General features: G+C 37.8%; 1 protein-coding gene across 2 annotated transcripts in view; it reads left to right on the forward strand.

The window, feature by feature from the left end:
• The window catches only part of GRM8 (glutamate metabotropic receptor 8), a 784,383-nt gene that overhangs the window by 668,907 nt on the left and 93,994 nt on the right, over positions 1–21,482 (forward strand). For both annotated transcript variants that reach the window (XM_059932657.1, XM_059932658.1), the window contains exon 8: positions 14,828–15,763. In XM_059932657.1, the coding sequence (XP_059788640.1) occupies positions 14,828–15,763 (936 nt within the window). The remainder of the gene's footprint in view (positions 1–14,827; positions 15,764–21,482) is intronic.

Here is a 21,482-nt window from a genome sequence, read left to right on the forward strand (position 1 = left end):
TGTTTTGTATTGAACGTCTATTAAATTGTTCAAAATATCACAAAATACTTTGTAAAGAATTATCTTAGTTTCTGCATGCACTTATAAATCAACTTAGTGTAGGAAAAATAAGAAATGTGAATAATTTAAAGGGATATCCTAAGAGTTAACAAAATTGCTCATAGAGAGTATTACCCCTGAGCTGATTTTCATGTTATTTACTTCTACTTATTAGCAATGAAGGATCTGCTTAACTGAATTTAGTAATCATAAAATACTGGCACAATATATATAATATAGCTATCATATATGGCATTCATGTCACATTTTAAGATTTAAAATTAAAATATGAAACCTTTTAAATAATATTCAGAAAAGATCTGACATACCAAATCATCCTGAGAGGTTAAAATAGTTATTTTTATAGTAAACATTCAGATGAATTAATCTTAAATGAAAAGCTTTTTTGAAAAAATTAATCAATTAGTTTTTTTATTTTTGGCTGTGTTGGGTCTTCATTGCTGTGCGTGGGCTTTAGTTGCGGCGAGCAGGGGCTACTCTTCGTTGCAGTGAGCGGGCTTCAGTAATTGTGGCACAAGGGCTCAGTAGTTGTGGCTCGCAGGCCCTAGAGGGCAGGCTCAGTAGTTGTGGCGCACGGGCTTAGTTGCTCCGAGGCATGTGCGATCTTCCCAGACCAGGGGTTAAACCCATGTCCCCTGCATTGACAGGCAGATTCTTAACCACTGCGCCACCAGGAAAGTCCCTTAAATAAAAAGCTTTTATCTAAAAAAATTGTTTTGGTCATTTAGAATATAATCATGATCATGAACATAGTAACACAAGTTGTAGCTCAATGCCTTTTGAGTTCAAATGGCCACTCTTCATAGTATTCAAATTATAACTTTTATGATAAATTTAACATTAAGGAAAAAGATTATTCTGTTTCAATACTATGGCTACAAATACCCTGAACTCCCTGGATATTTGCATATGCCGTGTGTTGGGGTGCAACCTAACATAGGGTTAGTGCATCCCATTCACCAAAAATATTGTAGGTCTGACTTCCTATACTAGTCCCCAAAACCAAGTGTCCCACAACACACATCCCAACATCCACACTGGCAGATGCCACCCTCTCCAACCTTAGAGTCAAGGGCAGAAGGCACTAGCCTAGATTCTTTTCTCTGCCTAGAGCTGTGATGAGAGAAGGGACATCTCATGTGGCAATTACCAGGAACTGACATTAAGAGCTGAGAGTGGGAAAATTAAAGCAAGAAACCAGAGATCTGTATGAAATCCAAAGACCGTGGTTTTGCTTGTTGCTGCTGACATAGTTTTTTTAACAGAGCAGCTATATTTATTATATGTAGAGAGTGGGTACCTTCTTTCTAGTGCTGCCTCGCAGTCCTAAATCAAGGTATATGCAGAGTTTCTGAGCACCTTTTACATTTTCCATTCACAAAACATTTTCACAGATGTTAACTTGTTAGATCTTTCCAACATCCCTATAAGGTGTGTGTCAGAGTACATAGCCTCCCCAAAATTAGCTTCTTGGAAGGTATGGATAAAATAATCTAGAGACCACACAGATTTAGGAAAGAATAAGTTTACTACCATCCTACTCAAAACCCTAAATAGAGAGTAGTTATATATTTGGAGTAGTAATAGATGTGCTTACCACACATTCTACTTATTAATCAGCTTATGTTTTTTTCAAACATTGAATTCCTATTGAATCCTATGTCTTAATAAAGGTAATGGGAGGTAAAAATATCTGTCCTTGAGATTACTGTGCTCTCGGTCTGGTGCAGAAATGGATATGTGAACAGATAGTCACAATATAATGCCAAAGAGTTATAATAAAATACATAATGCAATCCAGGGGAGGAACATACCTACCCGACTGCAGTAGGGTCAGTCAGAGAAGACTTCACAGAAAAGTTAATTTTTTTGTCATAAAGGCAGCCAGGTACTCTCAATTTTCAAATTGTATCCTCATGAAATTGGACTATCTTTGGGCACCACTGACCACTTCCTCTTTCCTGAAATTATCTGTTTGGCTTCTTGGACCTTGGACTAGGTTCTTCCCTGATTTCCATCTGACCATAGTTTTTCATCCTCCTTTACTAATCTTCCTGCATCTGCTCCTTAAATTTTGCTCTTTCCATGCCTCCATTGTGTCGTCTTCCCTTCATACTTTCCATTGTTTCTGTGGGTGAGAATTTGCTAGTACATATTCATGATCTCAACTGCCTTGCGTATGACTGTGCCTTTGAAATCTTTGCCCCAGGGAAACTTAACTCATGAACACAGATCATGTGTTCATCTGATTCATGAGCTTCCTGGCTTGGAAGCTTTGCTGGGGCTTTGAATGAAGGACACCATCACCTGTTCACTTGTTCTTCCATTCCTTCTTCATTCATTCAACAAATATTTATTGATGGCCATTGCAGGGTAGTCACCACATTAGGCTCTGGGATGTAACACACCAGGCTCTTACTCCCCTGAGGAAAATAAATTTCAACTGTTGCTTGGCAAAGTGTGGTTCACTAATTACATGACAGACTCACTGGAAGAAGAAAGGCTTCTTTTAAAAATGCCAACTTGAGAGACCTTCAAGACGGCAGAGGAGTAAGACGTGGAGATCACCTTCCTCCCCACAAATACATCAGAAATACATCTACATGTGGAATAACTCCTACAGAACACGTACTGAACGCTGGCAGAAGACCTCAGACTTCCCAAAACGCAAGAAACTCCCCAGGTACCTGGGCAGGGCAAAGGAAAAAAGAAAAAATAGAGACAAAAGAATAGGGATGGACCTGCACCTCTGGGAGGAAGCTGTGAAGGAGGAAAAGTTTCCACACACTAGGAAGCCCCTTCAATGGCAGAGACAGGGGTTGACCCAGGGTTGGGGGAAGCTTTGGAGCCACGGAGGAGAGCGCAGCCACAGGGGTGCGGAGGGCAAAGCAGAGAGATTCCCGCACAGAGGATCGGTGCTGACCAGCACTCATCAGCCCGAGAGGCTTGTCTGCTCACCCGCCGGGGCAGGCGGGGGCTGGGAGCTGAGGTTCGGGCTTCGGAGGTCGGATCCCAGGGAGAGGACTGGGGTTGGCTGCGTGAACACAGCCTGAAGGGAGCTAGTGCACCACAGCTAGCTGGGAGTGAGTCCGGGAAAAAGTCTGGAACTGCTGAAGAGGCAAGAGACCATTGTTTCAGGGTGCGCAAGGAGAGGGGGATTCAGAGCACTGCCCAAACGAGCTCCAGAGACGGTGTGAGCCGTGGCTATCAGCGCGGACACCAGAGACGGGCATGAAACGCTAAGGCTGCTGCAGCCACCAAGAAGCCTGTGTGCGAGCACAGGTCACTATTCACACCCCTGCCCCCGGGAGCCCATGCAGCCCGCCACTGCCAGGGTCCTGTGATCTGGGGATAACTTCCCCAGGAGAACGCACGGCACACCTCAGGCTGTTGCAACGTCATGCCGGCCTCTGCCACAGCAGGCTCGCCCCGCATTCTGTACCCCTCCCTCCACCCAGCCTGAGTGAGCAACAGCCCCCTAATCACCTGCTTCGGACCTAGAGACACATACAGATTGAAAGTGAGGGGATGGAAAAAGATATTCCATGCAAATGGAAATCGAAAGAAAGCTGGAATAGCAATTCTCATATGAGACAAAATAGATTTTAAAATAAAGACTATTACAAGAGACAAAGAGGACACTACATAATGATCAAGGGATAAATCCAAGAAGAAGATATAACAATTGTAAATATTTATGCAGCCAACATAGGAGCACCTCAATACATAAGGCAAATACTAACAGCCATAAATGGGGAAATCGACAGTAACACAATCATAGTAGGGGACTTTAACACCCCACTTTCACCAATGGACAGATCATCCTAAATAAAAATAAATAAGGAAACACAAGCTTTAAGTGATACATTAAACAAGATGGACTTAATTGATATTAATAAGACATTCCATCCAAAAACAACAGAATACACGTTCTTCTCAAGTGCTCATGGAACATTCTCCAGGATAGAACATATCTTGGGTCACAAATCAAGCCTTGGTAAATTTAAGAAAATTGAAATTGTATCAAGTATCTCTTCTGACCACAACGCTATGAGACTAGATATCAGTTACAGGAAAAAATCTGTAAAAAATACAAACATATGGAGGCTAAACAATACACTACTAAATAACCAAGAGATCACTGAAGAAATCAAAGAGGAAATTAAAAAAATACCTAGAAGCAAATGACAATGAAAACACAATGACCCAAAACCTATGGGATGCAGCAAAAGCAGTTCTAAGAGGGAAGTTTCTAGCAATACCATCCTGCCTCAAGAAAGAAGAAAAATCTCAAATAACTAACCTAACCTTATACCTAAAGCAATCAGAGAAAGAAGAACAAAAACACCCCAGTTAGCCGAAGAAAAGAAATCATACAGATCAGATCAGAAATAAATGAAAAAGAAATGAAGGAAACGATAGCAAAGATCAATAAAACTAAAAGCTGGTTCTTTGAGAAGATAAAACTGATAAACCGTTAGCCAGACTTATCAAGAAAAAAAGGGAGAAGACTCAAATCAATAGAATTAGAAATGAAAAAGGAGAAGTAACAACTGACACTGCAGAAATACAAAGGATCATGAGAGATTACTACAAGCAACTCTATGCCAATAAAATGGACAACCTGGAAGAAATGGACAAATTCTTAGGAAAGCACAACCTTCTGAGACTGAACCAAGAAGAAATAGAAAATATAAACAGATCAATCACAATCACTGAAATTGAGACTGTGCTTAAAAATCTTCCAACAAACAAAAGCCCAGGACCAGATGGCTTCACAGGAGCAATCTGTCAAACATTTAGAGAAGAGCTAACACCTATCCTTCTCAAGCTTTTCCAAAATATAGCAGAGGGAGGAGCACTCCCAAACTCATTCTACGTGGTCACAATCACCCTGATACCAAAACCAGACAAAGATGTCACAAAGAAAGAAAACTACAGGCCAATATCACTGTTAAACATAGATGCAAAAATCCTCAACAAAATACTAGCAAACAGTATCCAACAACACATTAAAAGGATCATACGCCATGATCAAGTGGGGTTTATCCCAGGAATGCAAGGATTCTTCAGTATATGCAAATCAATCAATGTGATACACCATATTAACAAATTGAAGGAGAAAAACCATATGATCATCTCAATAGATGCAGAAAAAGCTTTCAACAAAATTCAATACCCATTTATGATAAAAACCCTCCAGAAAGTAGGCATAGACGGAACTTACCTCAAAATAATAATGACCATCTATGCCAAACCCACATAGAACATCGTTCTCAATGGTGAAAAACTGAAACCATTTCCTCTAAGATCAGGAACAAGACACAGTTGTCCAATCTCACCACTATTATTCAACATAGTTTTGGAAGTTCTAGCCACAGCAATCAGAGAAGAAAAAGAAATAAAAGTATTCCAAGTCGGAAAAGAAAAAGTAAAGCTGTCATTGTTTGCAGATGACATGATATTATACATAGAGAATCCTAAAGATGTGACTGGAAAACTACTAGAACTAATCAATGAATTTGGTAAGGTAGCAGGATACAGAATTAATGCACAGAAGTCTCTTGCATTCCTATACACTAATGATGAAAAATCCGAAAGAGAAATTAAGGAAACACTCCCATTTACCATTGCAACAAAAAGAATAAAATACCTAGGAATAAACCTACCTAAGGAGACAAAAGACCTGTATGCAGAAAACTATAAGACACTGATGAAAGAAATTAAAAATTATACAAATATATGGAGAGATATACCATGTTCTTGGATGGGAAGAATCAACATCGTGAAAATGACTATATTACCCAAAGCAATCTACAGATTCAATGCAATCCCTATCAAACTACCAATGGCATTTTTCACAGAACTAGAACAAAAAATTTCACAATTTGTATGGAAACACAAAAGACCCCTAATAGCCAAAGCAATCTTGAGAAAGAAAAACGGAGCTGGAGGAATCAGGCTTCCGGACTTCAGACTATACTACACAGCTACAGTAATCAAGACAGTATGGTACTGGCACAAAAACAGAAATATAGATCAATGGAACAGGATAGAGAGCACAGAGGTAAACCCACGCACATATGGTCATTTTATTTTTGATAAAGGAGGCAAGAATATACAATGGATAAAAGACTGCCTCTTCAATAAGTGGTGCTGGGACAACTGGAAAGCTACATGAAAAAGAATGAAATTAGAACACTCCCTAACACGATCCACAAATATAAACTCCAAATGGCTTAAAGACCCAAATGTAAGGCCAGACACTATCAAACTCTTAGAGGAAAAGATAGGCAGAACACTGTATGACATAAATCACAGCAAGATCCTTTTTGATCCACCTCCTAGAGAAATGGAAAGAAAAACAAAAATAAACAAATGGGACCTCATGAAACTTAAAAGCTTTTGCACAGCAAAGGAAACCATAAAGAAGACAAAAAGACAACTCTCAGAATGTGAGAAAATATTTGCAAATGAAGAAACTGACAAAGGATTAATCTCCAAAATTTACAAGCAGCTCATGCAGCTCAATATCAAAAAAACAAACAACCCAATCCAAAAATGGGCAGAAGACCTAATTAGACATTTCTCCAGAGAAGATACACAGATTGCCAACAAACACATGAAAGGATGCTCAACATCACTAATCATTAGAGAAATGCAAATCAAAACTACAATGAGGTATCATCTCACACCGGTCAGAATGGCTATCATCAAAAAATCTACAAACAATAAATGCTGGAGAGGGTGTGGAGAAAAGGGAACCCTCTTGCACTGTTGGTGGGAATGTAAATTGATACAGCCACTATACAGAACAGTATGGAGGTTCCTTAAAAACTGAAAATAGAACTACCATACGACCCCAAAATCCCACTACTGGGCATATACCCTGAGAAAAGCATAATTCAAAAAGAGTCATGTACCACAGTGTTCATTGCAGCTCTATTTACAATAGACAGGACATGGAAGCAACTTAAGTGTCCACTGACAGATGAATGGATAAAGAAGATGTGGCACATATATACAATGGCATATTACTCAGCCATAAAAAGAAACGAAATTGAGTTTTGTAGTGGATGGACCTAGAGTCTGTCATACAGAGTTAAGTCAGAAAGAGGAAAACAAATACTGTGGGCTAACACATATATATGGAATCTAAAAAAAAAAAAAAAAATGGTTCTGAAGAACCTAGGGGCAGGGCAGGAATAAAGACGCAGATGTAGAGAATGGATTTGAGGATACGGGGAGTGGGAAGGGTAAGCTGGGACGAAGTGAGAGAGTGGCATGGACATATATACACTACCAAATGTAAAATAGATAGCTAGTGGGAAGCAGCTGCATAGCATAGGGAGATCAGCTCGGTGCTTTGTGACCACCTAGAGGGGTGGGATAGGGAGGGTGGGAGGGAGACACAAGAGGGAGGAGAAATGGGGATATATGTATATGTATAGCTGTTTCACTTTGTTATACAGCAGAAACTAACACACCATTGTAAAGCAATTATACTCCAATAAAGATGTTAAAAAAAAAATGTCAACTTGAGGTTCCTTTCCAGACCTATTAAATTGTAATATCTCCGAACTGGGACCCAGTGAGATGTATTTTGTGTAAACCCTGTAAGAGATTCTGAGGAGCATAATTTAAAATTCAGAAAATCTCTTATTTAAATAAGAAGAAAATCAAATAAATAAATGCATAATTACATACTGTAAAGTTGCCATTGAAGAAGACTAGAAGGTGCTGTGTGTTGTATAATAAGGGATTAAGGAGGGTTGATACCTAATTACCTGGGAGTTAGGCACGGGGAGAGATCATGCCTGGCCATGTGATTAATCAGAGATGAGGTTGAAGTAAGTGAAATGCTAAGGATGACTCTCAAACACAAGCTTGGATGGCATTGTTTGGTTCCTCTTTTTTCTCTTGCCACCCTTATCTCTATTTTCTTCACTGTATCTTAAATCCAGACCATCTTCTTCATCACCACTGCTTCTAACGGTTCACAGGCTCTTGTTTTGCCTGGAATCATGACATTATTCCCCTATTTCTTATCCTTGCCTCTGTATCACTCTTTTACCTGATCTCTCACCACAGTGATCTCCAAAATAAAAAAATATATTTTTTATATATTTATATAAAGTTTTATATTTATAGTTTACATGTGATCACACATTTGGTTAAAATCCTTTAAACATCCTCTATGGCCTTGAGAATAAAATCTGAAAACCAAAACCTGGTACTGCTTACAACATCCTTCATGCTCACTGCCGTTCTTTGGATTCCTGTCACCATTGCCTTTCATCTGGAGTTCTGCAACAGCCTCAGCGTGATTGGTGATTGACCCATATCTAGTCTTGGGTTCCTTCAGTCTTCTACCTTGCAGCGCAGCAATTCCTCTAAACGGTAAAGCTCATCATCCCTATCTTTATTATAACCCTTCAGAGGATCCCAACTACCACCTTCAAGATAATATCCGAACTACTCTCAATGGCTTATAAGGTTCTTCAGGATCTAGCATCACCTCTGTTCCCTAGCTTGCTTCTTACCAATTCCCCCAGTGCTTTTATTTATACTTTTGCTATTCTTTATACCTTTAGTTTCTCCAGTTTGTTATGACTTCTTGCCCTTGAATCTTGATGTCTTTTTTTTTTTTTTTCTTTTTTGGCTTGAGATCCCCTTCCCTGGTTTACCTCCTATACATCCTTCAGGCTGCTGTTCACACATCCCTGAAGCCTATGCTTGGTGGCCCTGCTGGATCCTCTTTTAGCTGTACCACTTCCTCACCCCTTTTCTTTTTGGGGAGTTTCATACTGAACTGCGACTGGCCCTCTGCTTATCTCTTTCCCCACTTGCACTGTCTCTGGAGGCCAGCAACCATGTCTTGGTCACTGTTGAATTCCCACATCGAACCTTGTCTGGAACATGCAATATGTTTTTTTATACAGCAAATGAAGGACTGAGTATTAATACTTCCTGACTGTATCAACATAGTTTGCATATTTAAAAAATAACAGCTTTATTGAGATAATTCAAATGCCATAAAATGTGCCCATTTTAAAATATATAATTCCGTGGCTTTTAGTATATTCACAGAGTTGTGTATCCATTACCACTAATTTTAGACCATTTTCATCACCTCCCAAGAAATCCTGTACCCTTGAGTAGTAACTCTCTATTCTCTTCCCTCCTTAACCCCTAGCAGTCACCAATCTACTGTCTCTCTATGGATTTGCCTATTCTGGACATTTCATATAAATTAAAATCACACACTATATGGTCTTTGTGACTGATTTCTTTCACTTAGCATATTTTCAAGGTTCATCTATTTTATAGCATATAATAGTACTTTATTTCTTTTTAATATTTGGTTGAATAGATAAAGCACATTTTGTTTATGCACATTTGGGTTGTTTCTGCTTTTTTGCTATAATGAGTAATGATGCTGTGAACATTCATGTACAAATTTTTGTGTAAACATATGTCTCCAGTTTTCTTAGATTAAAATTACTTAGGAGTGGAATTGCTAGGTCATATGGCAATTCTGTGTTTAACTTTTGAGGAAGTGCCAAACCGTTGTCCAAAATAACTGCACCATTTTACATTGCCACCAACAATGTAAAGGGTTTTACTTTCTCCGCATCTTCAATAACACTTGATACTGTCTGTATTTTTTATTATGACCATTCTAGTGGGTACTATGGTTTTGATTTGCATTTCTCTTATGACTAATGATGTTAGACATCTTTTCATGTGCATATTGGCTACTCATATGTCTTTTTTTGAGAAATGTCTCTTCATTTCTTTTGCTTATTTTTAATTGGATTGTATGCCTTTTTAACAGTTTGATTCTAAGAGTTTTAAGAAATAAAATCTGGATATAAGTTCCTTATCAGATATATGATATGAAAATATTTTTGCCCACTCTGTGGGTTGCCTTTTCACTCTCCTAATGGCATCTGTTGAATCACAAAAGTAATACTGATGAAGTCTAATTTATTTATTTTTATTTTGTTGCTTATTCTTTTGGTGTCATGTCTTGTCCCAGCACCATTGTTGAAAAGACTATTTTTTCTCCATTTTCTTGTCATCATTGTCAAAAATCAATTGACCATACATATAAGAGGTTATCTCTGGGCTCTCAATTTTATTTCAGTAATTAGTTTATCTTTATGCCAGTATCATGCTGCTTGATTACTACAGCTTTGTAGTAAGTTTTAAAATTAGGAAGTGTGAATCTTCCAACTTCACTCTTCACTTTCAAGGTCATTTTGTCTCTTCTGGGTCCCTTATATTCCCACATGAATTTTAGGATCAACTTGTCAATTTCTGCAAAGAAGCCAGATAAGATTTTAATAGGGATTATGTCGAATATGTTGGTCAGTTTTGTATTTCCATCTTGGCAATGTTAAATCTTCTGATCCATGAACTTGGGATTTCTTTTCATTTATTCATTTCTTTAACTTTCTTGAAATGATATTTTGTAGTTTTTAGTTAAAAAAACTCTTGCACTTTACTTGTTAAGTTTATTCCTAAGTATTTTATTTTTGATGCTATTGTAAATGAAATTTTAAATTGTATTTTAAATAAGAGTAGTCTGCACTTTTAAAGGTTATGTAGATCTGTAATATCACATAAAACTAGGACTTCAATCTGAGAATCATCTCACACATATTATCTTTTCAAAGGACACTAAACCTACATACCACTTTGAAGAGAAGTAGAAAGCTTTGCATGACCCAAATGAAAGGATGAATATTACTGAATCAATATATATCTATATACAAACATATTTATATATATGAATGTGTATACTAATATATTGAGAAACTGTATTTTGAGTTGCATTATCAAATTAATTGTGCAACATGTAGTCATTCATATGTGAATCGTATGATTCACAAAATATGATACCAAATTTTGACATTTTAAATACTCATGCTAATTAAGTGCACTTGTTAAAACTATTGACTATATGGAAATTAACGAGTAAACCTTTGAAAAAATGCCCAGTTTCACTGAAAATGTTTGCATGTACAATCTGCTGTTACATAAGTCTGATGAAGAGTTGGGTTTTTGAATACTGCAGTGGCAAACTAGTCACCAAAATGATTATTAATACTATGCTTATTTATAGAGCAAGATGAAAAGAGCTAGTTAAGGATGGTATGACTACATATCAATTATCTTTAAGTGTTATATTTAAAATTTTCCCACATGTATAGTAATCATAACATTGAAGATACCACTTAATATGTGGGAAAAACACTGTAACAGAGGTATTAAATTGAGTGAGAATTTTGTAGTGAATACTGGAAATGATTAATTATAGTGGGGCCTTTAATTGGGAAATATTCTTGTAGTCCTTTTTTTTCAGGAGTTCTTAAAACTACACAGAAGAAAATTATTCTATAAAAAATAATGTCTTTAATTTATGAAGCATTACTCTAGGTTGATTGGTCTGGGAAGATTAAAGATGAAAAAATGTAAGCACATTCACTCAGAAAGTTTTGGTTTTGTGGTTGCTGATATATTTGTCTGCAGTAATAATAGAAATTGACAGCAGAAGCCAGTTGATGGCTCACATTCTATGAAATGTACTGGATTGGAGCCTACAGAATGAATTACTATTGGTGAACATTGTCAAGACAGGAATGGGCTATGGTTTTGTCCCTAGAAGGTCTATCTATATAACTATCATCCATTTGTTAGAACACATGTTTTAGACAGAAAACATCCTAATATCAGAATAATGCCAAAGGAGAGGAAGATACATTTTTAAAATGTATGGATATGGCTTCTCTTTTTAAGCATTATGAAAGATGGTATTATTTGTTAATATAGCAAAGCAAGAGAGCTGAATGATCTTTGTTGATGCTTTGTAGCATAGTTGTGAAAAATAGGAAGTTTAATTTACTCTCAAGTAGTAGTATTTTTAATTTAGCAACATATCCAAAATAAATTATGTGTCTCAAATACTAATGTATTTACAAGATCCTGACTCAAGTGTTCGCTACTTGTTCTTCCTTGGGGTGGATATTGGTTGGTTCCCAGACTTCAACTATGGCATCAAAACACAGTACAGTTATATGTAAATAGATTCCTTGGTGAAAATGTAGTCATGTATGATTAACATGTTTACTGAAACATACATAAATTTTCTCCATTATATCAAGAAATGTAACATGTATTGCTTGACTATACTGTTTTTTACTAAAGAAAATTTACAACTGTTAAAAAATTGTGGTTTTTTTCATTATCTTATAACTTTAATTTTTATTTATGAAAAACATTTTTCCACTAGTTCAGTATTCAGGAAACTGATCAAGAAAATGTAGTACTTAGCTTTTAATGATGAATATTTATCCTCCATAATGAAGCCTATCAGATTTGGATATATTTCTTTGTTAATAAGTCTTATTTCCTTATAGAAAATAAAGTGTATTGAGAATTAAAGAATTAGACATGTGGGTAGACAAGCTGAACTTTAAGGTCTCTACCAAACTTGAAGTTTAATGTTTCTGAGGTTTTTTTTTTTTGGCTGCCTTTTTTTTTTAACGGTAACATTATAAATCTATAGAAGCCCCAAACAAAATGCAATTTTGGTTTTACAATAATTAGCTTTGAAACATAACCTTCACAGAAAGTATTTTATTATCTTGTAAGAGTCCATTAGGGTATACAATCAATATTTTAGCCGCTCAAGTGGAGCATTTCATTTTTCTCAATATTTTTGAGATAAGCCACTTTCAATTTAACTTCTTTTTCTTGCCTAATGGAATCTTATACATAAATAAAATAACTTTTCTAAATCATTAAAACCTAATAGAAAATTAACAGGGTTATGATAGATTGCTTTTCCTTTGTGGTGAAGAGACAAGGTAGAGCTAATAGTCTTGAGTACCTTTAGGACATATGAAGTACCATCTACTTTCTCAAGGGAGGATATTTGAAATTAAACATGCATGAATTATCTACTCCACCTGGGGGAGATCTGATAGCCCTCAGCAAGTGTTGAACTTCAGGGCTACAATTCTCTGCCCTCCACTATTCACCCCACATTCAAGAAAGGAAAGCATCCTTTAGCAATAGATCTATTTATGAGAACAATCTCAGTCACATAGTTCCCAAAGGGGAGGCAACCTTAAGAGTGATGATAGAATATTGCTGACACTAGACACTTCGGGGCATTTTTTTGGTATAAGATAGTTGTCACTACCTTCTCAGTAGATTCTCAGTAGACTACTGTACTGGTGGTGGTCACAGAATGGGTAAGTAAGCTTAATTTGAGCTGCATTAGTTTTCTATTGCTGTGTAACAACACCATATTTAGCAGCTTACGACAATAAAACACTTATCATCTCACACAGTTCCTGTAGATTGGACATTCAGAAGCAGCTCAGCTGGGTTGTTCTGGCTCAGGGTCCCTCATGAGGTTGCGGTCAAGGTGTCAGCTGGGGCTGCAGTCATCTAAAGGCTTGACTGGAGCCAGACGATTCACTGTCTAGGTGGCTCCCTCACATGCATGGCAAGTGGGTGCTGACTGTGGGCAGGAAGCCTCAGTTCCTTTCCGTAGGGCTGCTTGAGAGCTCTCATGACAGTCTGGTTCTCTCCCAGGAGTGAGCAGTCCAGGAGAGAACAAGGCACAGGCTGAAATGTCATTTACGACCTAGCCTCAGAAACCGCGTGCAGTCATTTCTGGAATATGTTATTGTTTATAGCTTATCTTTTATATAGTAGTCGCTTTTCGTAATGAGCTGTCTCCTATGATCCATAATTTCTGCTTTGTCTTATTAGCATTCTGTGCGATCTGATGCTATTTCCAGGTGACAGTGTCAGAACTGATTTGACTTGTAGGACACCCAGCTGGTGTCCAAGGATTGCTTGGTGGTGTGGGAAACCCCACTTCCCTTGCCCCCTCACATTGGAATCGGGTCCAGAACCTTCAGTAAACAGATTTAAGGAAAGAGGTCAATGATTGGCAAAATTCCCTTAAAATAACAAGTTTGTTTTAATAGAGGTATTCTGTCATCTAATTCAAAAGAGTACGATGGAACTTTAAGACCCTGAAGCAGAGAGAGATCATAGCAGGGGAACTCGCTCATTTGTGCCAATTTCACTGCTTTAAGCCTACTTTTGTTCAATGGAAAACATAACCGTCAAGCTATCTCACTCAGCATGGTCTTTTCCACAATGTGAAAATGCAAGAGTGGGGGAATAAGTGAATTTTAAGCTTAAACAGGCAAAAACATTAATATAGTTATCACCATGAACACATGAGGAGTGTCAGAGATTAAAGTAGCTAGTTTTGCCATTTCCTTTCAAAATTGACACAGTGAGATTTGAATTTCCCCAAATATGGTGGAAAGACTTGGATCACCATTTCTATGTGTGTTTATAGCCTAGCCAGTGTTTCAAGGATTCTGGCATTTATATCTGAGCTTAGCTCTAACATGTTTTTCCATGGGACTCTTTTTTTTTTTCTGTTTTAAAACTGTTTGGGCCATTAAATCTTTCTCCAAATGTCAGATTGGTCAACACCAAGGAGGTAAGTGGAACGTAATGACACTCATCAAGTTGATGATGTGAATGATTTATTGGACCCAATCATTTAGCACTTTCATAAAGTCAATATCAGGGAAAGAAACTCTGGGCTCTTATTATGGTAAACTGTACTGTCAGCATTCAGTGATTTATTACAAACCTGTGGCTAGGATTAGGATATTATAAATGGGGGGAAAATGGAAGGCTCATGAATATTTTATACCTACAGGTGGAAGACATGCAGTGGGCCAATAGAGAGCACACTCAACCGGCGTCTGTCTGCAGCCTGCCCTGTAAGCCCGGGGAGAGGAAGAAAACGGTGAAAGGAGTTCCTTGCTGCTGGCACTGCGAGCGCTGTGAAGGTTACAACTACCAGGTGGATGAGCTCTCCTGTGAACTCTGCCCTTTGGATCAGAGACCAGACATCAACCGCACAGGCTGTCAGCTCATCCCCATCATCAAACTCGAGTGGCATTCTCCCTGGGCTGTGGTGCCTGTGTTCGTTGCCATATTGGGAATCATCGCCACCACCTTTGTGATCGTGACCTTTGTCCGCTATAACGACACACCTATTGTGAGGGCTTCGGGACGCGAACTTAGTTACGTGCTCCTAACGGGGATTTTTCTCTGTTATTCAATCACCTTTTTAATGATTGCCGCACCAGATACAATCATCTGCTCCTTCCGACGGATCTTCCTAGGACTCGGCATGTGTTTCAGCTATGCAGCCCTTCTTACCAAAACAAACCGAATCCACCGAATATTTGAGCAGGGGAAGAAATCTGTCACAGCACCCAAGTTTATCAGTCCAGCATCCCAGCTGGTGATCACCTTCAGCCTGATCTCCATCCAGCTCCTGGGAGTGTGTGTCTGGTTTGTTGTGGACCCACCGCACATCATCATTGACTATGGAGAACAGCGGACTCTAGACCCGGAGAATGCCAGGGGAGTGCTCAAGTGTGACATCTCTGATCTCTCGCTCATTTGTTCACTAGGGTACAGTATCCTCTTGATGGTAACTTGTACTGTTTATGCCATTAAAACAAGAGGAGTTCCAGAGACTTTCAATGAAGCCAAACCTATTGGATTTACCATGTATACCACCTGCATCATTTGGTTAGCTTTCATCCCCATCTTTTTTGGTACAGCCCAGTCAGCAGAAAAGGTAAGTGGCAAGAAATGCCAACCCTTTTCCTGGATTTAACTTCTTCCTTTAGGATGCTTTCCCTTCTTTCTTTTTGGTTCACTTATATTCTCTCAAGAAGCTTCAGTGTTTTATATATATATTCAAGGTCACTTTGCTCTGAATATGTGTTGACTAAGGCTGATTTTCTATGAAAAACACTTTAATGTGTCCTCCTTGGCAAGGTTGAAGATTGACAGAGCTCACATCACTTTCTGGGTCCCTTTTCCCAGTTCTGTTATCGACTAACATAACTTCTTTTCCAAACGTTAAGAGGAAGGGAGAAAAGGCAGACATGATTCACAGGGGTGAGCTATTCCAGAGGTATCTCAATGCATGACAAATGCCTCCTTTCCCGGTTCTAATGTTACTCTCAGAAAAAGCTATTCCTTAATAATTATGATGGTTTTAGTCACAGAAGCAAACTGCAACAGCAAAAACTAAGTGGCTTAATTCAATCTGAACCGTTGTACTATTTCTCTTTAGCCCCCATTCTTATTATTTTTCCATATGAGGAGGATGATGGTGAGGGATGAAAGAAGAAGCAATGGGCGGTTATATAATGCAGTTTATATTTTTTTAGAAGTTGAAGATCAATTGAATTTCCTGAAATAATTTTCTTTTGTTACTAATCTTCCATTAACTTCGCCACACAAAACACTGCATGTGAAGAATATCTGTGCGTGAAAGGAAATACATGCTGAACTGGATGTGTGTATTTCTATGTATAGAAAAGCAGAGAACTAACGTTAACCATGACTTCCAAGGTTTGGGTGGTGTGATGGAGACAGCCAGTTTGAAAAACAAAGGCAAATGCTACCATTCTAAAGGGATAGCTCTTCAGCCCTAATGGGCATATGAGAAAGTTCTCTCAGAGTAAGGATGTAAAGATTATTCCATCCTCCATCATCAGAAGTCATGAGGAAGTCAAAACACCGGGGTGGGGGGGGGCGGAAATTATATTCCCTAGGTTCTAACATTCCAAGTAAGGTCCCACATGACTCTTAAAATTCCAACTAATTCAGAGGAAAAAATACTCAACAAGGGCATGGAGAGCTCATTAGTATGAGCGTTCATCCCTTACTCGATCAATGTGGTCTTCAACTTTGAAAGACAAAAAAGGTACTTCAGCAAACCTGCTGCTGAATAGAGCAAACTTGCCATGGGTTCCAGACCTGTGACCTTTCTTGACTTGAATGGCCTGATGAAAGTCCACGAATATTTTATGTAGGACCATGCTCATGGCGGGAAAATAAAGTAAGACAGTTTGGGACACTAAACCTAACAACTAGAAAACATTATATCTGGACATACACAGATGTGAATTTATTAGGATCAAACTTGTAAATTTAACTTAGGAAGGGATTTGTCGCTCAAAGTTTATTAGGTCTGTTTGGACATGGTTAGTTGGACTAGTCAGGGAAAAATATTGTTTTTTAGTGTCTAGAAATGTCCACATTATGTGAATTATTGATAACATCAACCTAACTGGTACTTGTATTTGTGTTTGAACCTAGAACTGTTTTTTTTAACATATTGTTTTATCTAGAGAGGGCCATAGGAAGTTTATTTTGTTTTCTTGTGGACAGCAAATATTTAACCAAACAAAATCTCCTGAGTTCTGATATCTAACTCTCTTTTCTTTTGTTTTCTCTTCCTTTACATTTTATAAAAGACAGTCTACTCTTACTTTTCATATTGTGAGTTCAAGGATCTGGGGGAGCAAATATAAGTGCTAATAAGATGTTATTTCTATTCAGGGAACTCTTTCAGTGACTCAATTTTTAGAAGAAATTTTTAGAATAAATAAAATCGTGGTCCTACATCAAGCTATTGGACACCTTCATAGTAATTCAAACATGCATCATAGTAAGTTTTTTTTAAGGTAACTGAAAAAAAAAATGACCATTTTCTCTCAGGTCAAGAACTCTGCAGAGTTGCAGCTGTCCCCTGAGGAGCAATGATGGAGACAGTGAGAGTTTCAGGATGAGATGGACACATGAATAAGCCAGGGCTGGAGGCTGCCCAGTGCTGGGCCTGTGGGAGCTGTACATCCATCTGAAAACCTGGAGTGTATGTACATACTTATCAGGGTGGATTTATCAATGCCTCCAGAGAGATGACTGAATGCTAGCCAGAATTCTTTTTTCTTTTTTAGCTTTGTGCAATCGAAGTAAGTCAGAGAAGCACACTGTAAGACAAATTTATAAAATATGTTAATGGGAATTTATTTGTATTCATGATATGATTGAATGTGGAAATGAGTGAAGAAATCAAGAAGAAACACTAATTCTAGGAATTTTCAGAACATTGGAAAGTGCTCAAATTATGTAGTTAGGCTTGGAGTTGCTGAATTTAGACCAGCTCTACATCAAGAGCTATTATCTGATAAGTAGCTAAGATTTGCTACTGAAGTATTTTGTGTAATACACTTATGTGTCAACCTAACACTTCACGTTAAAATTTGCTTCCTGCTATTCTCTGTCAAAGTATCTTTAATTACTCAAAACAATACACAGAATGTTTGAGAGTGTTTATTTTTTCACGTTGCTAAAATTATTGACACAGATATTAAAAGTGAATAAAACTTTTATATCTCTAAAGGCAGGCTTTCTCTAAGTTTTCTTGACTTTGGATGACCAAAGAGCTGGTCAGTTCTCCATTCTCCTTTATAATGCTCAGCCAGTTAACCCCACGTGATCAGCTTGAAGTGTTTGCAACAGTCAGGAGGCACACACAGCCATTAATTCAGCAGATCCTCATTGAGCATTGTGTCCAGCATTGTGCCAATTATTGAACCATGTCAGTCAGTTTCCCCGAGCCTTCCTTGTACAAAGGCTCAGCCTGTCTCCCAGCTGATGCTGCCTGATGCCTGTCATCACCAGCAAGTGCCAGGTTCCAGGGCAGGAGAAGATCAGGCTCAAGGGCAGGGGGAGATGGTGAGGAGTCAGATGTGAGATGAGAAAGCGAAGAAAAGAACTATGCATCCTGTAACTATACATCAGTGACACAGAATTTATAACATGGAAGAGCAAAATTTCTTCCAGTATGCATTTAATTATGTTTCATGGAGTCATGTCTACAGGAAGAAAACCCATCTAGCCACACAGGTCTCTTTGAAATTACAAGAGAAGTAGGAATAAAAAGTAAAATTAGTTGAATAATTTAGACAGATGTTTTAGAAAACCTCTGAGTAAAATCAAGTTATAAAGGGACATTTGTAGCATTCATGAGGACAGACAGCTCTCCAAAGTATGTCTTCATCCAATGATAAAACACCATTTAATTTCCCCACATTCTTTTTTTTCAGATTTCAAAATCAAGATGAATCATGTTTTTTCCAATAGATTTTAATGACATTATTTATTAGCTTTATATCTACTGCGGCATTTTACTAAATCATAGTTTAAATGCACTTTCTTTTTTCCTATAAAAAGGTGGTGTGAAGGAAGGGCAGACACACTGCGGCACAGACAGGGACCAACTCAAACTTTCATAATTGGGTTGAAAAGACAAAAAATTAAAATATAATTAATGTAATAGTCAGGAAGAGAATCCTCAGGGATGGTTAGGGGCTGTTAGGATGGCAGAAATCTCTTAAATACATGTCTTACCATCTCTAATTGGGTTCATAAAGCCTAGATGATCAGACAAAGGTTATGACACTGCCAAGCTCCAAGGAGCACAGTACTTCAACCAGAGAATAGGATGGAAACAAAACAAAACACCCTCAAAACAGAAAAGAAAATAAAACTCCAAAATGTCAAACACCCCATATGTCCCAAACCAGCCTTTCTTCTTTCACCTTCTGGATAAGTCATGCAGCCTCTATTTAGTAACTTAAGTCAAAAACCTGGAGTTATCTTAGACCCCTCCCTTTACTCACACTCACGTACTCTCACCTTCAAATGTCATCCTTTATCAGTTCATGGAGGGTAAGCCATGTTTGATATATATCTGAATGAATGCATCTCTTAACATAGAGACTTTCATGTAGTATATTCTCAATAAATACCTATTGAATGAGTAAATAGAGTCCCTTGCACAGTAATGACATACTATAATAATAAAAATGCTTATTATTTAAGTTAGAGTATGGCATAATGGTAACCTTATATAGTCATCACATTGTGATCCCCATTGCAACTTTTTTTTTTCTGAAAAATAAGTTTTCTCCTTTGAATGATGGGCCAAATACATTTCTTTTTAAAAATTTTGTCAGTATCACTTATTCTGATATAGGACTGCTAAATAAGGAGAAATATGAAAAGGAATTCTAATAGCTGTCCTTAGTTCTGTCTAAAATACACAAAACAAAGGAGAATTGATGCTATTTTCCAGATGCTTTGCCATGTCAAAAGTATCTCCCTTATTCTTTTACCCTGTCTGTCAGTTATAAGGTGAATGAGTGGAGTAAGGAAGAGCATAAGCTCTCGAGTGGGAGGATGTGGATTCAAATCCTGCAGCTCTGCTAAACTAGCTGAGAAAATTCAGTTAAGAGGCTAAATTTGTGCAGATAGAAATACATTCCCTGGGGAATGCAAAACTCAGATATAAAGCAGCATAAAGCATTTGCCTGCCATCTGTGCCCAGCCCTATTCACAAACTAAAGCAGACTTGAGTTCATACCATCTAGGAAAGGGCAGGAAGATGATTGACTTAAAAAAATCCTCTCATCTCATTATGGTGTATTTTTGTATTAATAGATGCCTCATGGTAGTTTTGCTGAGAGTTACATGCTATGAGTCATGAGACATATTTAGCACATAATAGGCAATCAATAGATACTGGCTGTTATTACGATCAGGCTGTATTTCACGAGGGCAGGGATCTTATTTTATTTTGCTCACCATCATCTCCTTGACACCTAGCATAAAACCGTGCCCAGAATGGGTTCTCCAAAAATATTTGTTTAATGATTGAATGCATTTAAAATTATCCAGATAACTGCATCAGTTTCTCCAGCCGTCTACGGAGCATCCCAACCAGACATGTTTTCTCAAACACAGGGGCTTGCCTGAGGGTAGAGCACACAAGATTACAAAAGTTAAAGATGGAGACAAGAATCTGCAGGACTAGGCAGAAAGAGAAGAGAGTGTTGTTCCTGAGGCAGTATGTAACTGCCTCCATATATTTAGCAGAAAATACTAGAAGAGAGGAAAGCAGAAAGCATTTGCTGAAATACTTGGGTTAAAATTGAAAAGCAGTTTTTTTCATCAGAAAGCAGTTGCTGAAATACTTGGGTTAAAATTGAAAAGTTGAATAACTCTAACAAGAGTTGTGAGAGGTAGTTCTGAAAACAATAATAAAATCCCTGCTTTAAGGAATAGTCCAGATGAGAAGAGAACAGCCTGAAAACCTGTGGTAAGAATGTCAATATAAACTAGATAGCAATGGAAGTAATTTTCAGAAGAGATCAGACCAACCATAACTGTCTCCTAACTTTTCTCCATTTCTTTCGAAAGGAGGGAAATCAAACAATGATCAGTAACCATCTTGTGTGTCTGTAATTGCTGTAAACCTTATAGCGTTTTCTTTCCTTGTTCACTTACAGTCATTTGAAGCTGATTCCTTTAAAGGAATCCCAGGTTGCAGAACTATTTCAGGCATTATGGTAGATTGTGTCCAGGCAAGATTAATCATACCAGCCTGTTACAATCAACTCTGGAAGGAAAAACCAAATAAAAAAAGGAAAAAGAAA

Source organism: Balaenoptera ricei, chromosome 9 (assembly GCF_028023285.1).
Source record: "Balaenoptera ricei isolate mBalRic1 chromosome 9, mBalRic1.hap2, whole genome shotgun sequence".
NCBI lineage: Eukaryota > Metazoa > Chordata > Mammalia > Artiodactyla > Balaenopteridae > Balaenoptera > Balaenoptera ricei.